At 40.5% G+C, this 22,500-nt stretch overlaps 1 protein-coding gene across 2 annotated transcripts in view; it reads right to left on the bottom strand.

The window, feature by feature from the left end:
• KCNH1 (potassium voltage-gated channel subfamily H member 1) overlaps positions 1-22,500 on the bottom strand; it is a 543,998-nt gene that overhangs the window by 193,598 nt on the left and 327,900 nt on the right. The window contains exons 9-10 of one of the 2 annotated variants that reach the window (XM_069108779.1): positions 20,220-20,472; positions 5,125-5,732 (exon numbers count right to left, since the gene is read on the bottom strand). In XM_069108779.1, coding sequence (XP_068964880.1) covers positions 5,725-5,732; positions 20,220-20,472 — 261 coding nt within the window. In that variant the 3' untranslated portion in view covers positions 5,125-5,724. Of the gene's footprint in view, positions 1-5,124; positions 5,733-20,219; positions 20,473-22,500 lie in introns of those variants that run through there. The other variant, XM_069108778.1, reaches the window with a different exon arrangement.

The raw sequence follows: 22,500 nt of genomic DNA, 5'->3' as shown, positions 1-22,500 counted from the left end.
CTGAGAAAAGGACCCACTGAACTTGGTAGAACCAATGCTATGTAGGAAATGAGCTAAGTTGAGTCTATTCTCCCCAAAGACTGAGCTAGTGGAGGGGAGAGTATACCATGGAGTTATGGGGGAAATGTTTACATATTTGTTCTTGCTCTGAACTTGAAAGAAATATGCCTTTGTTCAAACAAACAAACAACAACAACAAAAAAGGAAGATGTTAGATAAGTGAAAGGGAGTTGACAAGGCTTCAATACCACAAAGTAGATAGGATTTCATTGAACTATGAACGGGATCTGGGACAGAAGCCTGTAGAAGCAGGTCTAGAGAGTGGACCTCAATTTCTAAGGCACAATGAAGACCAGTGAGACCTAAGATGAGAAACATGAAAGAGTTGTCTTCAAATATGAGAAGGATGTCATGTGAAAGGGGGCTTAATTTATTCCCCTTTGTTTTAGTTAGAATTGGGAGCAAGAGGTGGAAATTGCCAAGATATAGATTTTGTATCGATGTGAGAAGAAACCGCTCAACAACTGGAGGTAGCCCAGTGGTCTGGGCTAGCTTGGGACATTGTTGCCTCCCTGTCTCTGAAGATCTTTAAGAAGGGTCTGAATGATGATTTATTGTGGAAGTCTAGGTCAACACAAAGCTGGTCTAGGTCACCTTTGAGGTCCCTTCCAATTTCGTGGTTCTGTGATTTAATTGTCAAATCTTGTTTCCACCTTCACAATATCTCTCATCTACATCTTCTCTCCATTTACACAGCCATCACCCTAGTTCAAGCCCTTACCTCTCTTGCTTGGATTATTGCACTAGCTTTCTAAGTGATCTCCCTGCCTCAAAATCTCTTCTCACTCCAATCCAACCTTCCTCCAACTGCTAAAAGGATTTCCCTAAAGCCTAGATCAGACCCTGTTACTTCTAGACTCATAATCTCTAGTGATTCTCTTTTGCCTCCAGCATCCAATATCAAGTCCTCTTTTTTCGGTATATCTCTTTACGACCTGGCTTCTTCCTACCTGTCTAGCCTTTTTACACTTCACTGCTTCCCACACACTTGATAATCTAGCTCTACTGGGACAACTTGTTTCTAACACATTTCTTCACCTGCTATCTTCCTGCTTTCAGACTGACCAGCCCCCATGCTTAGAATGTTCTACTTCCTCATGTTCATCTCTTAGTTTCCCTGGATTCCTTCACTTTTTGCAAGAAGCCTTTCCCAGTCTCCCTCCTACCCTTACCCCAGTTACTCTAAGGTTACTTTATATCTACTCTGAATGTAACTGGTACCAATTTATTTACATGTTGTCTCCCCTGTTAGAAGATAAGCTCCTTGAGGGCAGGGATCATTTTTGCCAGTCTTTTTTATCCACAGTGCCTAGTACAATACTGGTGCAAAGTAAGAGTTTAATCAATAAATGTTTGCTTATTGACTGATTGAATCTGAGTTGGGGCAGACGATCATAGTAGTAATGGCAGTGCCAGAGAAGGATTGAGCATTTAGTTCAAAAATAAAATCTTAGCCTGTTACTTAAAGCTCTGTATAATATGGCTCTCACCTACCTTCCTATGATACCATCGCTCCCTCATTCTTACTAATAATATATGTGTGTGTGTTTATGTGTATATACATGTATGTGTGTATACACACACGCATACACACATGTACCTCAGGGTTTGTAAAGTGCTTTACATATAGTATCTAATTTAATTCTCACAACAACCATGGGAGGCAGTGATATTATTATCCCCTTTTTAAAGATGAAAAAACTGAAGCTGAGAGTGATTAAATGGCCTACCCAGAGCCACATACATAGTAAATGACTGAAGCAGAATCTAAGCTCAGGTCTTCCTGACTCCAAGTCCAGAACTCTAATCACTGTACAACCTAGTTGCATCGGTACTTTTTCAAAATATTCTAGTATAATTATCTCATTTTATTGTCATAATATCCCCTATAGAGAGGCAAGGCAGAGACTTTTTTTTTACATTTTACATTTCCCATTTTACAGATAGAAATGATTCAATGCACTTGGCACTTTTAAGATTTACATATTGTTTCCCTTATGGCAACCCTGTGAGGAAGGTAGAATAATTTTACAAATGTGGAAATTGAGTCTCACAGAGATTAGGTGACTTGCTCACAAGCATTGAGCTAGTAAATGGTGGGGCTGGATCTATAAATAGGTTTTTCCTGACTCTTTTGTTGTTGTTCAGTCATGTCTGACCCATTATGACCCCATTTGGGGTTTTCTTGGCAGAGATACTGAAGTGGTTTGCCATTTTCTTCAGGAAACTGAGACAAACAGGGTGAAGTGACCTGCCCAGGATCACATAGCTAAGAAACGTCTGAGGTCAGATTTGAATTCAGGAAGATGACTCTTCTTGCCCCATGCCCAGCACTCTATTCACTGTACCATTTAGCTGCCCTAGACTGACTCTAGAATCACATAATAGGAGTTGGAAGAGATTCTAGCAACTGCCTAGCCCAACCTTATACTTGATCAAGAGTCCTCCCCACTACCTACCTGGAAAGTGCTCATTCACTTGAAGACTTCTAGTGAGTGGAAATTCACTACCTTCTGTGTTTGTCCATTCTGCTCTTAGATAGCTCTAAGTACTAAGATTTTCTATATGTCAAGTTTAAATCTGCATGTATATGACTTCTACCCATCACTCCTGATTCTGTCTTCTGGGGCCATCCAAAACAAGTCTAATCCATCTTGCCCATGCCAGTCTTTCAAAACCTTGAAATCAATGATCATATCCCATTGCTGCTGCCCCCATCCCACAAGTATTTTGCTCTCCAGGCTAAGTATACCCAGCTTCTTCAAAAGATCTTCATATGGTATAATTTGGAGGTTCTACATCATCCTGGTCACCTCTCTCTGAACTGAATTGACACATTTCCATTTATCAATGTCCTTCTTAAAATATGCTAGCAAGAATTAAACAGAATACTTCAGATGAAATCTGGTTAGGGCAAATTACCTCCCTAATCATAGACACTATCCTTCTCACTCTAATAAATTTGTCATCCATGTTTTTATCCAAGTTACTGATAAAAAACAATAAACAGAACAAGGGCCAGCACAGATTCCTAATGCAATCCCCCCAGAGACTTCCTTCCCAATTGACATAAAACCATTACTAACTATTCTTTGGGTCAATCCATTCAAATGGCTCTGAATTCACCTAAATGTACATCTCTGCATATTATTCACAAAAAAATCATGCCACATGCTAGGATAAAATATAGGTATACTCCATAGCATTGCCCTATCAGTCTCATAACCTTGTCAAAAATCAAATCATGTTGGTCTGATTTAATTTATTCTTGATGAAGCCAAGATCTTCTGGTCACTGTTTCCTTTTCTAGACATTCATTATCACTTTAATAATATGTTCCAGAAATTGGCAAGGATTCAAAATATATCAAGCTCCCTGGCCTATAATTGTTGGCTTTTCCCCTCCCTTTTTGAAAATCAGCACATTTATTCTTCTCTAACCCTGCAGTAGCAATCACATCTTCTAGTCCTTGTAACACCCTATGATGCTGAAGATGTGCTCATCTGAGTCTAGGTGAATTGATCTCAATGAATTTTAAGTCAGAAGACCTGAACTAAATTTAAATCCTACTCTGCCATTTACTAATTGTTCTATGTTAGAATACCTCTGAATCTCAGTTTCCTTATCTGTCAAATGAAGGCATTGAATAGATGACCTTTAAGGTCCTTTCTACTCAAAATGGTGGGGTCATTTGACGCAATTACATTTGGCCACTCAACCATGCCAAGTGTAGAGGTGTGACATAATAGAGCAGAAAAGGACCCCAGAGATCCCCCCATCTAATTTCCCACATAGTTCGTTTTACAGATAAGGAATCACAGGCTCAGCAAGATTCAATGGTTTCTTCAGGGCCACAAGGCTAAGTGGAAGGTCAGCAATTCAACAGAAAGAGTATTGGTACTACAGTCAAGGGATATGGGTTAAAAACTGGCTCTGCCACTTACTCCCTGTGTGGATCTGAGCAAGTCACTTATCTATGAAGGTCATGGCTTTTTCTTCTGTGAAAGGATGTGACCGCTAAGATCCCTTTCAGGATTAAATCTGTGATCCTATGGAGTGGCTAGGTGGTGTAGTGAGTAGAGTACTGGCCCTAGAGTCAGGAGGACCTGAGTTCAAACCCAGCCTCAGACATATAACACTTACTAACTGGTTGACTTTGGGCAAGTCACTCCAAAAAGCAAAAAAAAAATCTATGATCCTATGATCCTATTATATTGCAGAAATTGGAACTGGGAATTTCCAGAAACTGGAAATTGACCCAGACTTTCTCCTTACTTCTCTTTATCTCCAATTCATCAACACTTTTCAGCCTCATTCTTTTTTTTTTACTTCTCTCTTGTCTATCTGACCTACCAGAGGAAAATGAGCAGTGCTTAAGACATGGCCATCTGGATTGCCAAGGCTGCTAAAGACATGCTCCAATGGATGGCGACTATCACATCTGTGAAAAGGGGTGGTTGCAGAATCCATACATTCTACTCCATTTTTACATCTGCTCTGGTCTTCTTAACCCCATGGGGGTGAAAAGAAACAATCTACCTTAGAAGTTCTTCTTCTATCCTCCCTATCTTGCTACCCACCCAACTGTCAAGTAGGTAACATATTCAACATCGGGAATCTTTCATTATGGAAAAAGCATTGAATGTGGATTCAAAAGACCTAAGATCACGTTTCAGTTGCTCCTATTGATATGACCTTGGGTGAGTCTCTGACCTTCAGTTCCCTGATCTAGAATAATGATGCATTGACCATTTTTATTAAATCAACAGACATCAGTGCCTGTATGAAGAGTGATGGATGTTAGAATGGAAAGGACCCTTAGAGGTCATCTATTCCAACCCCCTCATTTTGTAGCTAGGAAGTAGAGGTCTATAAAGTCAAAATGACTTGTCCAAGGTCCTACAATTCAGGCAGAGTCAGCACTGCCAAGTCTTCCCAGGCATCCTGATTTGGTTCAGCATTCTCTCCCCAAATCCATGTGACATCTTTAAAATGGAAACCAACCAGTCAATCGATAAACAAACATTTATTAAGCACCTTTATTAAGCTGGGTCCACTTCCTACAGGACTGCTATGCAGAAAGCCATTTGTAAGCTATAAAACACTATACAAATGTGTGCAATTATTATCAATAAACCAAAGAGTTCATCTCTTCCTTAATGTTTTATTTATAGTCATTAATATTAAAAAATACTTTAATTTCTTCACATTTACAGCTGCCTAATTCTGGATTCTCTGGGACCCTGGGGAAAAATGCATGAGCAAAGTTTCCATGCCTTTGTAAACTCAGCTTCCTGTTCTCTCTCATGTAGCTAGAAAGCTCATCTTCATCTCTTTACCACAGAACTGAGTGCTGCTGGCAGTCTCTGACCTCATCTTCTCATGCCTGGGCCTACAGAAGTTAGTCTGCACATCAAAGATTCATGGACATGAATGAAATTTTCATCAAGTGGCCTCTGAGTACCAACTCTTGAGCACATATAGGAATAATATATTTATACTCAAGGACTGGAATTTAATCAGATTTTATTTGTATTGTATTGTTGTTCAACTGAGATATTATGTTGGTTTTTCTTTGCTTCTATCAACAAAGAAAAGAGAAAAGCCTAAATTTTGAGAAGGCCTCTGATCCAGCAAAAAGGAGATCAGTATACAATTCACTCCTTAAATTCCTAAAGGAGAAGAAGAAAAAAAACACATGGTTAATTAAGAGCATTCCTTTGGGAAGGTGCTAGAACTCTGAAAGGTAAGTATCATAATGCAGAGTTAAAAATTGTATGGAGTAAGAATTCCTGGGCTCCAATCCTGATTCTGCTACTGACTATTTGTGTGCCCCTGGAAAAGTTACTTCATCTCTTTGGGTCTCAAATGACTTCTGAGGTTCCTTGCAGTTCCGAGTCCATGATAATGTGATCTTAAAAATCACTAAGGAGATGTTAAGAGAACTTTTGGGCCCATCTCTCAATTCTAAGAGAATGGGGGCAACTACTATGTTCTCCCACATATCACCCTCTGTGACCTCTGTCAGAGAACTGAATAAGAAAACATAGGGGAGAAGCACTTTGTAAGACCAACAAAAGCCATCATCAACATCATTAGTTAAATTTGCAAAGGGATCTATGACCTCATTCATCGGGATATTGTTTCCAATGATGCGGATCAAAATTCATTCACACCTGCCCATCCTATCAATGTCCTCCCAGAAGTTTTCAGACAATCCACCTGATGTGTTGGGGACCTTCATCAATTTCTTCTGACATCAGAAAGTTGCCTGTGGAGTACTCTGGCTGCCAACCTGTCATCCCTCATTCTCACCATGTGACTAACCCTTTTTTGCCTCCTTCCATATATTTCCCAGAGAGCATATATAGTTTGTGTTCTTATTCAGATTTCCTCACTGACTTTATGTTTCAGACTGCTCACCCCAGACTGGCACCTCTCAATTACCCTCATGTGAGAGTCATTTTCAGTTCTTCAAAGATCTTTCTATTCCATGGATCCCTGCCCCAAAACAACAGCATCAGAATATTGATAGCTTGAAAAAACAAAAATGAAACACCAAGTCTTTCTTTCCAGGTGAACCACAGGGAACTTTGTAATTTCTGGAAGTCAATCCAGCCTGCTTACCTTCTCCTGTTCAACTCTAGGCCCAACTCATTGCCCACTGTGTATTCTCTATCCCAAATAAACATACTGATGAATAAGATCTTCTAGATAATAATCTTAGGCTCACCATATGAAGGCCAAGGTCCCTTGGTATTTGGTGGATGGATGGTCTTGATGAGATAGCCATGTTTGCATTTTATACCTGGCCAGAGAGGATAGCTCAATATACACATTCATTCATTCTTTCATTCAACAAACATTTATTAAGCAACTATGAAATACAGAGAACTATACTAGGCATTGGATGATTTGAGGTCAAATAGAATAGATTTCTCATCCTTGTAGAATGCAATGGAAAGGTATTTATTAGGCACCTTGCTAAGTGATGGAGATACAAACAGAAAATTGAGACAGTTGCTGTTTTCAAGGAGTTCCTGTTCTAATTGGGGGAGACAACACATAATGGAGGATCGATGTTCAGTTCATGGTTCATGGAAAGGCCATATAGTATTTTGGTACGGGAGGTATGAGAGCATCTCACAAGGTACTAAGGACCTGAGGAAGACAAATGATTTGTCCAAGTCTTATGGTAGGATGTAGCCCTGAGATGACTCCAGCAGAGATAGGGAAGTTGTCACTCTCCAGCTGAGAGAGGACACCCTGTACCAGAAAGGAATTGGGCAATTTTGGTGGGCCGTGAAGAGAAAAGTTCCTATTTTCCCTCAGTAGCAGCTAGTGGTAGAGGTCTATCTTCTAGCCACCCACTGGAGGGCTACAGCTGAGGAGGAAAAGCTCCCTAGCTTCTTACCATGGTACTAATCAAGGTGGCTGATCCTGCTCATGGGGCAGCCTGTGTGAGAATCTACTCACCATCATTTCTGATTAGAAGAGTGATATAATAACATGTGCAAACACTCACAACACAGAAAAATAAGCATTTAACAAAAACACAAAACAAGTGCAAATAAGGAGAGTTCATCAGGGAAGACTTCATGGAAGAGATGTTATCTGAACTGGGGTATACAGGATGCTAAGATTTTAATAGGTTAGGAATGGACCGAGGCAGGAGAGGGCAAGAACAGTGTTAGCAAAGATATGGAGGTGGGTGGTGAAAAATGTGCATAGTGAGTGGACACTAGTTGAATTTGGCTAAAGCACAGAGTGATATCACATTTTGTAGGGCCATGGATGCCAAATCTAGCTTGAATTTTATTTGGTAAGTCATCAGAAACCTTTTAAAGGTTCTGAGCAGAGGAGTGCAATGACCGGATGCTGAGGAAGATTAGTCTGGCAAAAGTTTGAAGAGAGAATTAGGCAGAGAGAGTCTAACGACCAGTTGGGATGTTATTTCAAAAGTCTATCCCCATGGAAAGGAGGGCCTATAGGATGGAGATAGCAATAGAAATAAAGAAAGGGGGACAGATTGAGACATCCTTTGGAGACAGAATCAATAGGATTGATGACTCACTGGCTGTGGGAGGTGAAGGAAAGAGAAGAGGATGAGACATAGCATTAGTTGGAGGAGGAGGAGAGAGAATACAGAAAGATGGCTTGATCAGCCATGTCAGGTTTGGAGGAAGGTCAGGGAAGGTGACTGCTGAGAAAATCCATTGAACTTGGTGACCTTTAAGAAAGCATGTTCAGCAGAACTGTGGTAATGGGGAAGGAATTATAAGGTTTGAAGAGTCAATAATGGGGACATGAAAACATCTGGTCTGGGCTGGCATAGTCAAGTATGGCTATGAAAAGGAGGAAAGAAATGGTACAGTAACTGGATAGAGAGGGAAACTTTTTGTATCATTTAAGAAGATCTTAGCCTGCTTATTGGTAGGGGTGTGTGTGTGTGTGTGTGTGTGTGTGTGTGTGTGTGTGTGTGTGTGGTATAAAAAACTGCAAAGGTGGGGGAACAGGTTAGGAAGGGCTTTGAACACCAGAAGATGTTATATTTGATTCTGGAGGTGATAGGGAGACACTGGAGTTTATTGAGTAGGGGAGTGACATCATTAGACCCACAACTTTGACAGTTGGAGCAGTAGCCATCTGAATGAGATCTAGCTGTGTTTCTCTCTCTTCTGTCCTTATTCTCATAGACCTCTCACCCTGGGCACAGTGCCTTCCCTAGACACTTTAACTACATAGTTATATAGGGACAACATATTCTGACCTGCAAAACTCCTCCTAAATTCTATTTTCCCTAGTGTCTTTAGGATATTCTAAATAGTTTTTATTAGCTTCATAATATTGTATGATATATGCTATGTACTGAATTACATATTATGTATACATATCATTTATGAGGCTTTATAGGTTTAAAGCACCTGGCATTAATTATTATCCATATTTTACAGATGAGAAAATTGAAGCATAGAGAGGTTAATTTTCTTTTCTAAAATCACAAAGAACTATTTAATATAAGAGTCACATCTTGGAACTCAGGTCTTCTGACTTTAGGTATGAGTTCAGGTGTGTACGGATGGATGTGCAGGGCAGCTGCTTGTAATGGATTCCTATCTGATCTTTAAGATCTCTTAGAGCAACAGAACCTGAACATCTAACACCTATAACCAAGTCCTAAGTCTATAAGCTTTGGTGAAGGTTGAACTGAGAGGATGAGTGCCCTGCTGGGAGCAGGGGATGGGTGAGGAACAAGCTATTAATTGGGCAGCTTTAACCTTCCTCTCCAATATCCCAAAACGTTTTTATTCCTTGTAGAGATTGCATTGAGACATTTCAAAAATTACAGGGCGGACTCCATGTGTGTGTGTGTATGTGTGTATGTGTGTGTGAGTGTGAGTGTAACACCTGCAAATCCCTCTGTCACCCTTCCCCCATACTGAATTAGGATGGAGGGTACTGCAAAAGGTACCAGACTTGGAATCAGGAGACCTGGGGACTTGGTAGCTAAATATGTAACCATAGGCAAGTCACTTTATTTTTATGAGCCTGTTTTCTTTACCCATAATATAGGGTTGTTATGAGAAAAACACATAAAAATATAACATGAAACACATTAGCATAACATTTATAATATAACATAACACATAAAATATAAAAGCATATAAAAATCTTAAAAACACATTATAAAAATAAATTATTGACATTCTTATTGTTGTGGTGATTATTATTTATCCTTATTAAGTTTGTTGAAGACACACAATGAGATAAATCCCGAGGTAGCTAAAAAACACTGATGTTATTTCATTGAATGTCTGTCAATATCCTGAGTACAGGATGTCCTAACCAACTTAGGAAAGCCAGGAGAGTCTAACAATGACCAGGTTCCCACCAGATGACTAATTTGTTTTTTTTCTTGGACACAGCAATTCACAATGACTGTGGTATAAATGAGTCATGGTGTGCATTGGGGAAAGAAGTACCCATACCAGGTAAATTACAGATCTTTGGAACCACAGAAATTTTCTTAGTGGAAATGGTGATTGGCTGGTCACCAGTGGTTAATTTATGATAATGATTACCCTCAATATTTTAAGATCATAGATTTCAAGTTAGAAGAGACCCAGTTCAACACTAAGTTCTCCATTTTGTAGATGAGGAAACTAAGGTCACAATAGATTAAGTAATTTGCCTACAGTCACTCACACAGGTATTAAGTGATAGAGCTGGGATTTAAATACAGATCCTCTAAAAACAATCCAGCTCTCTTCAGAGACAGGTATACCCTCTTGAACAGGACTTCATGCTAGACATTTTTTCTTCAAGCTAAATAATGTTATTCCTAAAATCTTCCCTTTTTCTATTCAATAAAGTATGAAATCCAAAATAAGTGTGATGCTTCTGAAAGAAAATAAAGCATTTTTGTTGTTCTTCAATCATTTCAGTCACTTCCGACTCTTTGTGACCCCATTTGGGATATTATTGGCAAAGATAGAGGAGTGGTTTGTTATTTCCTTCTCCAGCTCATTTTATAGATGGGAAAACTGAGGCCAACAGAGGCAAGTGACTTGCCCAGGGTCACACAGCTATTAAGTGTCTGAGGTCATATTTGAATTCAGGAAAATGAAGTTTTCCTGACTCCAAACCAGATGCTCTCCACTGTACCACCTATCTGCCCAAAGTACTCTTATATTTACAAATAATGTTGCTTAGAGAGGAAACATTCTTTGTTTCTTCTTCACTAATTAAATGGAAAACTCACCTGAAGTAGGGACCTTATCATCACTTTACAGCAAATGTTGACCAAGATTAGGGTCTATTAGAGAAGTTGTCACTTACTCAGGAATAGGTTCTTGGAGGTGACCAGTGGTGGAGAACTAAAGTGAGGTAGGGAAGACATCTGATCAGATACATACTCAGCTAAAAGAGTCTACCTCCTTTATCTATCTTTTTCATCTTCTACTTTATGATCTGACCAACCCAGTCTGGGTTCCCTTTTCCTCTATTGGAAGGCACACATATAAATAATAAGTCATGTTCCATATTCTCAAGAACACAGAGAAAGAACAAGTTTCCCTGAGGCTAAACTCAGTAGTGTAGGAATCAAGGGACATGGAAAGGTCTCCAGGGTCCACATCTCTGCTTAAATTTCAATCTATAAAATCATGCTACTTCCATATTCCAGGTACTTGCTCTAGCATTAGATGTCAAGGAAAGTAGCCAGAGGAAAGCAGGTCACCAGCATCATGATGTTCCTGACACTGGTTTTTATCAACTAGGCTGGCTGCCATTGGAAATCCTTTGGCAAGTGAGTGACTGATAAACATGGTATTTTAGGAAGATTAGTCTTGTGGCTGTGGTTATAAAAGAAATTGGAAGAGATGATGTCCAATAAACTGGGGGCTCTTTCCTAAATGTCCAGTATAGGGTTGATTGTGTGTTCACTCAATGTTTTTGACTGAATAAAATAGCCAAAGTTTACTAAAATGAGTGAGCACATCCTCCTGACATGGTATAGGCCAATAAATGGGTTTTTTTTTCTTAGTGCTAAGATGACAACCTATGGATAAATTTTATATAAAGAAACTAATGTCTATTACGAGACTCAGAGTGGACCTAGGATACAGATGACTTCCAAAGTGGTTTTATACCTCACCCAACACATTATTATGAGGGCCCCTTTTTAGAGATTTCATTATGCCCTGCAGAAAAACCCTGGAAAATCCATTTGAAAGGTAGGCTATAGGCCCATTGTGCACAGCAATATTATGGCTATTCTCTGTTCTTCACAACTACATTTAGATACAATTAAGTCAGCAGGAGAACCTAAATACAGAACCTAAAGTGTTTGGGCTTTTATTGAGAAGGATGGTAGTTGGGGAGGGTGAGTTTGTTTAATGGACAGTTAACTTTCAATTACCCATATGTAGATTACCCATAGCAAAGATTAATTCCCAAGCTGGCTTTGTCTGCTCCCAAGTACCTCTTCCAACTGTTGTTCAGAAAATGCAAAATGCAAAATAATTTCAATAACAGCTTAAGCAAAACAGGGTTATGTGGTCAGTCTAATTCCCACCCTCTATCCCCCATTGTAGAAATACATCCCAATATCAACATAAATGTTCCTGCTTTTGCTGATGTTTTATTTTATTCCACCCACAGTTACCTTCCATTAGTGTAAATAACCAAAGATCTATTGTAATTGTATTGGTTGATGAAGAACAATATAGGGTCACAGTATTTAGAGCCTTTGAGATGATCTAGCCTGATCACATTCTTTTATGGAACTGGAACTGATGACCAGAGATGGGAAGTGACCTGCCAAAGGTCATACAATCAGCAAGAACAAGACCAAGAGTTAAACACAGGTCCCCAGACTTCGAATCTCATGCTCTTTTCACTGCTGTACACCACAGCTGCCTCTCAGACTGGAGAATGATAACTTGATCCTAGGGTTTTTGAGATGTACTTGAACTTATCCTCTTTTCCTTTCGATAATATATGGCATGTGGCAATAAATAGGAGACTCAGCAACTTCTGCGGATCCCTCGGGCAATGATAAACAATTGCCAACCTGAAGAGAGGATCAGAAATGCATTCTCTGCTACCCTCTCACCAGTCCCAGAACAAAGGGTCAACAGAGAACTTACTTGCTTCCCCTCCCCTTGTGGACAAATGATGGGAAATGTCTGCCCTTCCTTGACTCACCTCTGCCAGAACCATCATTCTGCATTTTTCAGATGCTCTTCTCTTTTCGATGTCTCAAGAAATGTCTGCATTTATTTTTGTTTTCATAACAATAACAACAACAAAAAGAATGCTGCTCATTTTCTGCTTCAAATCAGTAACACAAATGAAATGCTGCTAGATTTTTGTTTTGTCTTTAAAAAAACAGGGTGTTAATCACTTTGCATTTATTTTCTAAAGAGTTATGAGGTTATATGAGACTTGGGAGTGATCTTTAATTTCCCAAATGCCCTGAAACATTGGATCTTTGAGAGCAAGCATCCATGTTCTATCTGCTTCCCCTTTTATTTCCTCATTTCTACACACTCCTTCTTCTCTTTTCTATCTTTTCCCTCATAAAACTCCAAGAAAACCTCACTAAGCTAAGGTCAAATTTATAAAGCAGGGGTAAACTGGTCATTATTTTTAGGAATTCAATCAAAGAACACATACACACATGTTTAGCTCATGCCAATTGCTGTACAAAAGATCAGTGTTCCTTCCTCAACCCCAATTATTCTAATTGGGAATTGGGGGGAACGTGGCCATAGTGTTCTGCTTACCATCAACAAAAGGACAAAAATTCCTCAAGTTTAAGATAGCTCTTTCTTCATGTTGCCCCAGCATAGTAAAAAAATAGCTAACTCTGTGCAAAGAACTTATAACTGATGACACATGAATGAATGAATGAATGAACGAACGAACGAACGAACGAACGAATGAATGAATGAATGAATGAATGAATGAATGAATGAATGAAAAAAGCACTTATTAAGGTCTGGTCACATGCCAGACACTGTGCTAAGTGTAACACACACAAATACAAAAAATGAGATAGTCTCTGATTTCAAAGAACTAACATTCTAGTAGGGGTAGGGTATACAATTAGTACAGGGCAATGGTGGCCAGGGAAGTGTGTTTCTGGGAGATCACAGATAGTAAGTTGATATATAAGAGATGTCCCTTCTAGAAGCAATGGTACTATTGATTTGATCACTGTGAACATGGCAAAAGTGGTTAAGGGGAGTGATAAGAGGGTATAAACAAGATGACAGGCAGATGGTGAGATGGTCTGGATATTCTCGGCAACTGGATGGTCAGATGAGATGTGAAAGTCTAGAATCCAGGGCCAGCCAGTACATAGAGTAGACTAAGTATGCTACTTTGTACTTATTCCATCATAGTAAACTGAGCTTGTCCTTGGGGAATGGGGAAGGAGAGGTACTCCCCCCAAAATGTTATATTGTGGCCAGATAATGACATTCCATAGAAAAATAGACTATGAAAAGGAAGCATATATGAGCACTTGGTGGAAAGGACACATCCCACCCCAGCTCCTAATAATGATGATAAGTGACATTTTTAAAAGTGCACAAAGTAAAGTTTGCTTTGTGTAGATTGATTTATTTGAGCTTTACCACAACCTCATGAAGAAGGTGCTATTATTAATCCAATTTTATGGAAGATGAAACTGAGTCTAAGAAAGGTTAAGTGACTTGCCCAAGATCACATCGTGGAATGAATGCTGGCTTTGTAGTCCAGAACCTGGGTTCTTATCCTAGTTCTACTTACTATTATTACTTATATGATGTTCGACAAGTCACTGTTACCCTCTGTGCCTTAGTTTCCTCATATATAAAATTAGGGGAATTAGATGCCCTCTAATTTCTCTAGCATCTCTAAATCTATGGTGAGATAATACAAGGATGTTGACTACTGGACTGTGTTATCTTGCTAGAGAGGAAAAGCCCTTGGTCTACTGGATGGGTCCCAACTAAGAGCAAGACAAAGGTGTTCTTGGGCCCCAGGTTTCGGCAACATTGGGAGGCAGAGGTGTGGCCAAACTTATTCACTGAGTCACAACCCAACATTCAGGGGAAATCAATCAATCAACCAACATTTATTAAAAACCTATTATGTACCAGGAACTGGATTGGCACGAGAAATAAAAATGTAGCATGGGGCAGAGCAAAAGCAATGGGTTAGGGTCGGGACACCTGGTTTCTAGATCCGTTTCTGCTGCCACATGGTAATGTGAAGCAATTTCTTAGGGAAGTCATTTTCCAGCTCTGACCTCAGTTTCCTCATGTATAATATAATTGTAATGGATTCAGATCTTTTTGAACTCTAATATTTTATATATCAGACCTGTGTAACTTCCATAGCTCTTCTCTTCTAAGAGTAGGGGATTATATGTGGGTTTAACCATAGAGATGGAAGCATTAGGCATAGGGCATAGCATACATTTGGATTAAAACTTAATTAAAAATAATGATTCCCTGAAAGGAAAGAAAGAAGGAGGGAAGGAAGGAGGGAGGGAAGGAAGGAAAGGAAGGAGGAAGAAAGGAAGGAAGTGAGGAAGGGAGGAAGGAAGGAAAGAAGAGATGGAGGGAGGGAAGAAAGAAGGAAAGGAGGTAGGAAGGAAGGGAAGAAGAGAGGAAGGGAAGGGGGGGAAAGAAGGGAGGGAGAAAAGAAAAAGGGAGGGAAGAAAAGAGGGAGAGAGGAAGGGAAGAAGGAAGAGAGGAAAGAGGAGAAAGAGGAAAGAAGGAAAGAATGGAGAAAGGAAGGAGGCAAAGAAGGAAGGAAGCAAAAAAGGAAGGGAGAGAAAGAGGAAAGAAGGTAAGAAGGAGGGAGGGAGAGGGGAAGGAGGGACTATTATTATTTCATTTGATCCTCAACAACCTTGGGAGGTGGGTGCTATTATTATACACATTTTACAGGTGAAGAAACTGAGGCAAAGAGAGTTTGAATGACTTGCCCAGGGTCACCCAGCTAGTAAGTATCTGAGGCCAGATTTGAACCTAGGTTTTCCTAACTCCATACCTAGCATTTTATGAACTTATCTACCTAGCTGCTTCTTATGTGACCCAGCAAACACTTTCATTTTACACTTGAATAAACTGAGACCCAAAGAGATAAAGGGGACTTGTCCAAAGTCACATGGGCAGCTGGAACTAGAACCCAAAGCCTCTTGACCACCCTGCCCAATGCTCTTTGCACTAAACTGAACTGATCCTTGCCTCACTGAAGTAAAAAGAAATGTACAGGAGTATAAGACATGCCATTATAAAGAAAAATTAAGAATAAAAAGTGCAAAACTTGCATTAAGAGCTGCAGAAGCATATCAATCACCATGAAACAAACCATATCAATATTGCCCTCAGAAGACAGAAGAAAGGGAGATAGATCACACTTTGCACTGAACAGTGATGAAAGTCTTCTATCTATCCATGTCTGATCAACTAATAAAGAACAGAGAGATACCAAATTGCCTCTTCCTAGAGCACGCTCACATTGAGAGGCTAATGGCACAGTCCTGACAGAGGCAAGATGGCGACCGGAGCCTTTTTAAATTTTCTTCCCTTCCTTTGACAATGAGAGGAAAGTGAGATTATTCTTCTAGACAGCCAGGTTTAGGGACAAGAAGACCTACCTCTGGCACAAACCACCTGTGGTTAACCACTTAATCTCTCAGAAGCCCAGGTGACCGTCTAATACTGAGTTACAGAGTTTTTTTATCTGTACTTACAGAAGGAGCTTCCATGCTGGAAACATAATGAAATCATAGGTCCCGACTCCTCCCCAGATCCCCTGCCTCTCAAAATCCATAAGCTTAAACTTGATGATTTAAGAGGGAGTTAAAAGAGATTTGATAAATGAACACTAATCTCCAAGAGCCCTCAAAGGGATCATATGGAAGACGTGTCATTTCCCAATCCTGAAGAAAAGAACCCTGGAGTTAGAAGGGGTCTTAAAGGATCATTTTGCTCAAACTGCTCTCTTCAGGAAGTTGGGTGTGCAAATTCTCCAAGGACAGGGGATATCTATTCTCTTCTTTTAAGAAAAAAATATTTCTTTGTTTTGTTTTGAAACAATTCCTTGGTCAGTCATTTCAGCTGTGTCTGACTCTCCGTGATGCCATTTGGGGTTTTCCTGGCAAAGATACTGGAGTGGTTTGCCATTTCCTTCCTCAGTTTATTTTATAGATGAGAAACTGAGGCAAATAGAGTAAAGTGACTTGCCCAGGATCTCGCAGCTAGTAAGTGTCTGAGGCTAGATTTGAACTCAGGAAGATAAGTCTTCCTGATTCCAAGACCAGTACTCTGTACACTATGGTGCCACCTAGCTGCCCTAGAAACAAATATCAAAACCATTTGTGGATACTGACACTTTTCTTCTTAAAGTGAATTTTAGGATAACAGCATGGAATAGTTGAAAGAATATTGGGCCTAGAGTCAGAGGGCCTGGTTCAAGTTCATGTTCCTTCTGTGGGCCTGGGCAAGCCTCTTCTCCTCTGTTCCTGTTCTTCAGTTCTCTCATCTGTAAAATGGAAAGCTTGGAACTCTGCTAAGTGCTGGGGGTATAAATACAAGCAAAAAGAAAGGCAGATCCTGCCCTCAAGGAGCTTACCTTCAATTTTTTTTTTTTTTTGCTTTTTGGAGGGGGGAAGGTAGGGCAATTGGGGTTAAGTGACTTGCCCAAGGTCACACAGCTAGTTTTGTGTGTGTGTGTGTGTGTGTGTGTGTGTGTGTGTGTGTGTGTGTGTGTAAAGTGTCTGAGGCCAAATTTGAACTCAGGTCCTCCTGACTCCAGGACCAGTACTCTATTCACTATGCCACCTAGCTGCCCCAAGCTTACCTCCTAATGAGGGAGAAGACTGATGAAGGTATCCAGAGTGGGGACATGGCATTGGGTGTCGGAGTCTAGAAAGTCAGAAGCACAGTCAGGAGGGGAATGAAGGTTGTCAGGCCTGGGTTCCTCCCTACAATGGAGGCTCCAGGAGGAACTCACCAATGGAAGAAAGGGGCTGAAATGGCTGAGGAAATGTTTGAGGTGAGAAGGCTGTAGAGGAAGATGGTGTATTACAGGGTGAGGAGGCACCAGGCCCTGAGGAAGATCCTACAGTGATAATGCAGCAGAAACATGGGATGGAAATTGCTTTCAGCTGTAAATACTAAGAAATCTATGACCGTGCCTCATGGCCATGAGCTAGAGAGGCGCCAAGCTGCAGTGGAAAGGCTGCAAGCTCCTTGAGGGCATTTCTTCTTTGTATTGCTAATGCCTACCAGAGGTAGGGAACCTGTGGCCCTCTAGATCCTCAAGTGTGGCCCTTTGAATCTAGTTTGGATTTGTTTAATAATAAGTTATATTTTATATTCATTTTTACTATATATTGTTTATATATAATATATTTAATAATAATCCTTAATAAAAGGATCTGTTTTATAAAGTTTGGATTCAGTCAAAGGGCCACACTTAAAGACCTCGAGGTCGCAGGTTCCCCACCCCTGCATGGGGCTTCATCCTTCCCTCATTTGGTCAGCAGAAGGCGTTTTAGGGTTCATTCATCTTCCTCAGACAGGGCCTTTTTATCATGATTACACCAGAAGCAATTGAAGCAACAATATGAGAAGGTCCATGATCGTTCATTTTTTTCTAGGATAAATGTCATGACACATGTATGGGATTTTCAAAATAATAGCAGAAATCAATCAGGTGAGGTAAGGAACAAAGCAAGATTAGGGAGAACCAGGCCCCAGTCATACCATCCATGCTAAGTCATCTACAACTGCTCAAACAAAGCTTCAGTTTCACCAGTGACTGCCTTTTACTCCCACAATCGTCCCTGCCTGTGAGAGGAGAGAGCACACAGATGAAGGCCTGGGCCTCACTCCTTTCCCAGGAGCAGGGGCTCTGGTGAGGTTGGCTCTACAGTCTGATAGATGGGAATGCTTTTCATATTGGTGTCAGTGATAGATGTGGCTTAAATCCCAGGGAGGATTTACCTTATCACATCCAGAGCTGTCAGAACCAAGAGGCAAGAGGGTCTCTTGGAGGAGGAAGATCAGCCGGTGTCAGGCATGTCCTCATTTATCTGACTGGACTGATTTATCCAGCAGCCCCTCCCTTCTTGGGAGAAGGATATGGGAGGCCTGTATCTGAAACGCCTTTTGTTCAAATGGCCCTTTGACTCCTGCTTGCATTGTATTAGACTGGGAATTCTTCAGAGATAAATTTACTGATGGTATAAAGGATTCTGGGTCATATGTTTAGGCCTGGTCAGCAATTTGGATGTCAAAGTATAATGCTAATGAGGGAACACCAGTTCCATTCTGACCAGATAGCTTTATACAGGAAACACACACATACACACACATCTGAGGCAAACTGCTCCCCTAATCTAAGCTAGCCATGTGAGAACACACAAGAAGAACCAGCTGAGGGAATGTGGATGGCCCACAATGACCCATCACCACTACTAGAAAACAACCCAGAGCTCATATCCCACTAAGGAGACCTGCACTTTCATATATGAAAGACACTACATTAATAATGAATTACTATTACTGGTTTTTTTTTCATTTGCAGGAATAGACATTAGTAATATATTAGTGAATATAAGGGGCAATGAGTTATATATTGAACTAAGACTTTTGGGACACCCTATATCAAGGGTGAAGATAAAACACATTTTACTTTTAGAGACCACAAAGTGATGACTGTGACCTGCATCATGACCTCTGATATAGCCCACTCTCCATTATCTGTGGTTGTGGCCACTGGGAGACAAATGAAATATAGACAAATGAAATCCACATAGAGCCTTGAAACTTCATTATAGCCCAGAAATATAAACCTAGATACAGAATGACAGCGTAAAAGTCATCTAACCCATACCTCTCATTCTGGACAGGAGGGTACGGAGGCCCAGAGCGTGCATGACCAAGGCTACCCACCTAGTTAGTCACAGAACCAAGATCAGAGAAGTGAGAGCTTCAAGTTTCTCCTGCCCAAACATCCCCCCATCATGAGCTAGGATATATCCAAGAAATAAAAATCATTCTGAAAAGTAATCTTGGAGTAAACTGAGGAATGTGATACAATAGAAAACTCACTGGCTCTGGGGTCAGAGGAACTGGGTTTAAATTCTGCCTCTGATGTTTGCTATCTGTGGGGTTTGGGCAAGTCCCTCAGTCTCCAGAGTCCACAGTGAGGAGGTGGTACTAAAATGGCATCTGAGGACCCTGCTACCTCTAAGTCTATAATCCTACCATCTGAGAAAAATATAATAATGAGAACAAATTTAGGGAGTTGAGGGGGTATGAATATGAAAGGGCAGGAAGAAGTGATATAAAGCATTCTAAAGTCAAACAGAAATTGTTTTTGGATTATCTATTGTCTTATAATCTCTCCTCTTTCCTCCATTCCTTATTATAGAAAATTGGGTCAGCTATATGCATGAGATCTCTAAGAGTTACCCATGTATGCAAGAAGATTCTTCTGGTCAACCAATGTAGTCACATTAAGGCCTTGGTGTGCCCTCAGTAAAGTGTACCGCCTGACATCATCAGGACCCGAGCATCTATGCCTTCTGCCCAATGGTTAATGTAGCCCAAGGATCAGGAATGTATCTATATGTAGGAACAACCTACCCAAGATGGCAACCACCTCATCGTCCTGAATCACTTCCAAAGAGCCTGAAACCACAAAGCACAGGCTGTCAACACTTTCGCCAGCATGGTAGATGAGATCACCAGGGGCACAATGAACTGTCTGGAATTCCATGGCCAGTGCCCGTAGGCAGCCATCGCTGGCAAGCCGGAATGCTGGATGCTCCTTGAACACCTTTCGATTTAGGTGCACACAGATATCAGCCCGCATGTCCTTGGGACATATCTGGAGAACCTAGGAAAAGACAGAAGATGGCAACTGTCAAGGTCATTCCTGCTGCTACCACAAGACTATGGCTTCCTTTTTGTAGAGGCAAGATTGTGTAATGGAAAAAAAAAACCTGGGTTAGGAATGAGCATATTGATATTCAGGTCCCAACATTTACATTTACTAAGTGTGTAACCTAGATTCAGCTTTCTGAGTTCAAATCCAATCTCAGACGTTTACTAGTGGTGTGACCTTGGCCAAGTCACTTAACACTGTTTGCCTCGGTTTCCTCATCCATAAAATGAGCTGGAGAAGGAAATGCAAACCATTCCGGTATCTTGGCCAAGAAAACCCTAAACGAGGTCAGCAAAGAGAAGGACCTGATTGAAAAATTACTAAAAAAAAAGTAGAATATAAAATCAGCCTGTCAAGGCTGAAACTGAACACTTATTAAAGATCTAGGTCTAATTAAATTAAATTCAATAAGCATTTATTAGATACCTACTATATACCAAGCACTGTACAACTTGTATGTACACTATATGTACTATTTGTCATGCAAATAGACGTGGAATGTAGAGGGCATGACAGGGAGTGATACACCAGGAAAGAGAGTCTGGAGTCAGACTAGAAAAGGCTTTTAGCATAAAACAGAGAAGTCTGTATTTGTTTCAAGGAGCACAAAAGAACCACGGAAGCTCCTTAAGCAATTAATTGTATGGTCAGACTTGTGCTTTAAGAATGTCAATTTGGCAGTATTCTGAAGGATGGATTGAAGAAGGGAGAGGAGCTGGATGCTCTCTCTCCCTCTCTGTCTCTCCCTCCGTCTCCCTCCCTCTCTCTCCCTTCATCTCTCTCTCTCTCTCTCTCTCTCTCTCTTTCTCTCCCCTCTTATTCTTTCTCTTCCTCTTTCTCTCATTCCCTTTCTTCCTCTCTCTCTCTCCCTCTCCTCTCTGTCTCTCTTCCTCTCTCTTTCTCCACCCCCCCCCCACATACACACACAATTGCTATGCTCTTGGAATAATCCAAGCAAGAGGTGATGAAGGACTGAATTGAGGTGTCTTTGGTTTGGAAAGGGAGAAAAGAATGAATATAAGCAGAGATGTGCTGGGGCCCAACTTCAACTGACTAGTGTAAGCCAAGTGCTAAATTTTCAGTAGGAGGGTTTACACCTTGAGCAAGTGCTATCAGTCAGGGCTTGAGTTATTGTTTTGCTAATTGTCTAGAATTAAGAAAATGATGGAGAAAATTTCCGTTGTGCAGACTAAATTTAAAAGTTTGTTGCACACACATTTTTCTTTTTTTTTTCTTTTTGGAGAGTCAATTGTTAAACATTAACCAACATACTCCTAGATGTAAGAAATCTTAGATAAGTAGACTCAACAAGACTTGACAACTGATTACATATGGAGGATGGGGAGTGAGGGAGATGAAGAGCCATGAAAAACAAACTATAAAAACCACAAATATGAATAGGGGTATATCCTCTCTCCAAGCATACCGCATGCAAGAAAACTCAGCATGTCATGTCAGAACTGTGCCCACTCTTTTGGAACCAAGATTTATCTTCTAGATGAATTCACCTTTGAATATTTGGTTTTCCCAGGATCAAGCAGCACTGCTCTATCTAGCAGCAGCTGCCAGCAGAGCGAAATCTCGGTATTGAAATGAGGTTTTATTCATGGGCAGCACTCCCAAAGCCCTGTGTATATGGGTGTGGGTGAGGGAGAGGCAACAGGGCTTGGGCAGCAGAATTTATGGACTGCCATCGCTATTAGTCAGCTTGTCTTTGTTAGTTCTTGCTCCAACAAGTGTGCTCTCTCTCTCTCTCTCTCTCTCTCTCTCTCTCTCACACACACACACACACACACACACACACAAACTTTCTCACTTTCTCACTTTACTTTTTTCCTTCTCTCATTTTCTTTCTTACTTTCTCTTTTACTTTTTCACTGTATCTCCCTTACTTTTTTTCTTTCTCTTTCATGGTCTCTTTTTCTCTCACTTTCTCTTTCTCACTCTTACTTTCTCTTTCTCACTTTCTCTCTCTTTCTC

Source organism: Petaurus breviceps, unplaced genomic scaffold, assembly GCF_028583685.1.
Source record: "Petaurus breviceps papuanus isolate PSGF00001 unplaced genomic scaffold, PetGlider_PUasm1.0 90434, whole genome shotgun sequence".
Taxonomy (NCBI): domain Eukaryota; kingdom Metazoa; phylum Chordata; class Mammalia; order Diprotodontia; family Petauridae; genus Petaurus; species Petaurus breviceps.
The sequence above is the reverse complement of the archived record's forward strand: the minus strand, read 5'-3'. Positions and strand labels throughout refer to the sequence as shown.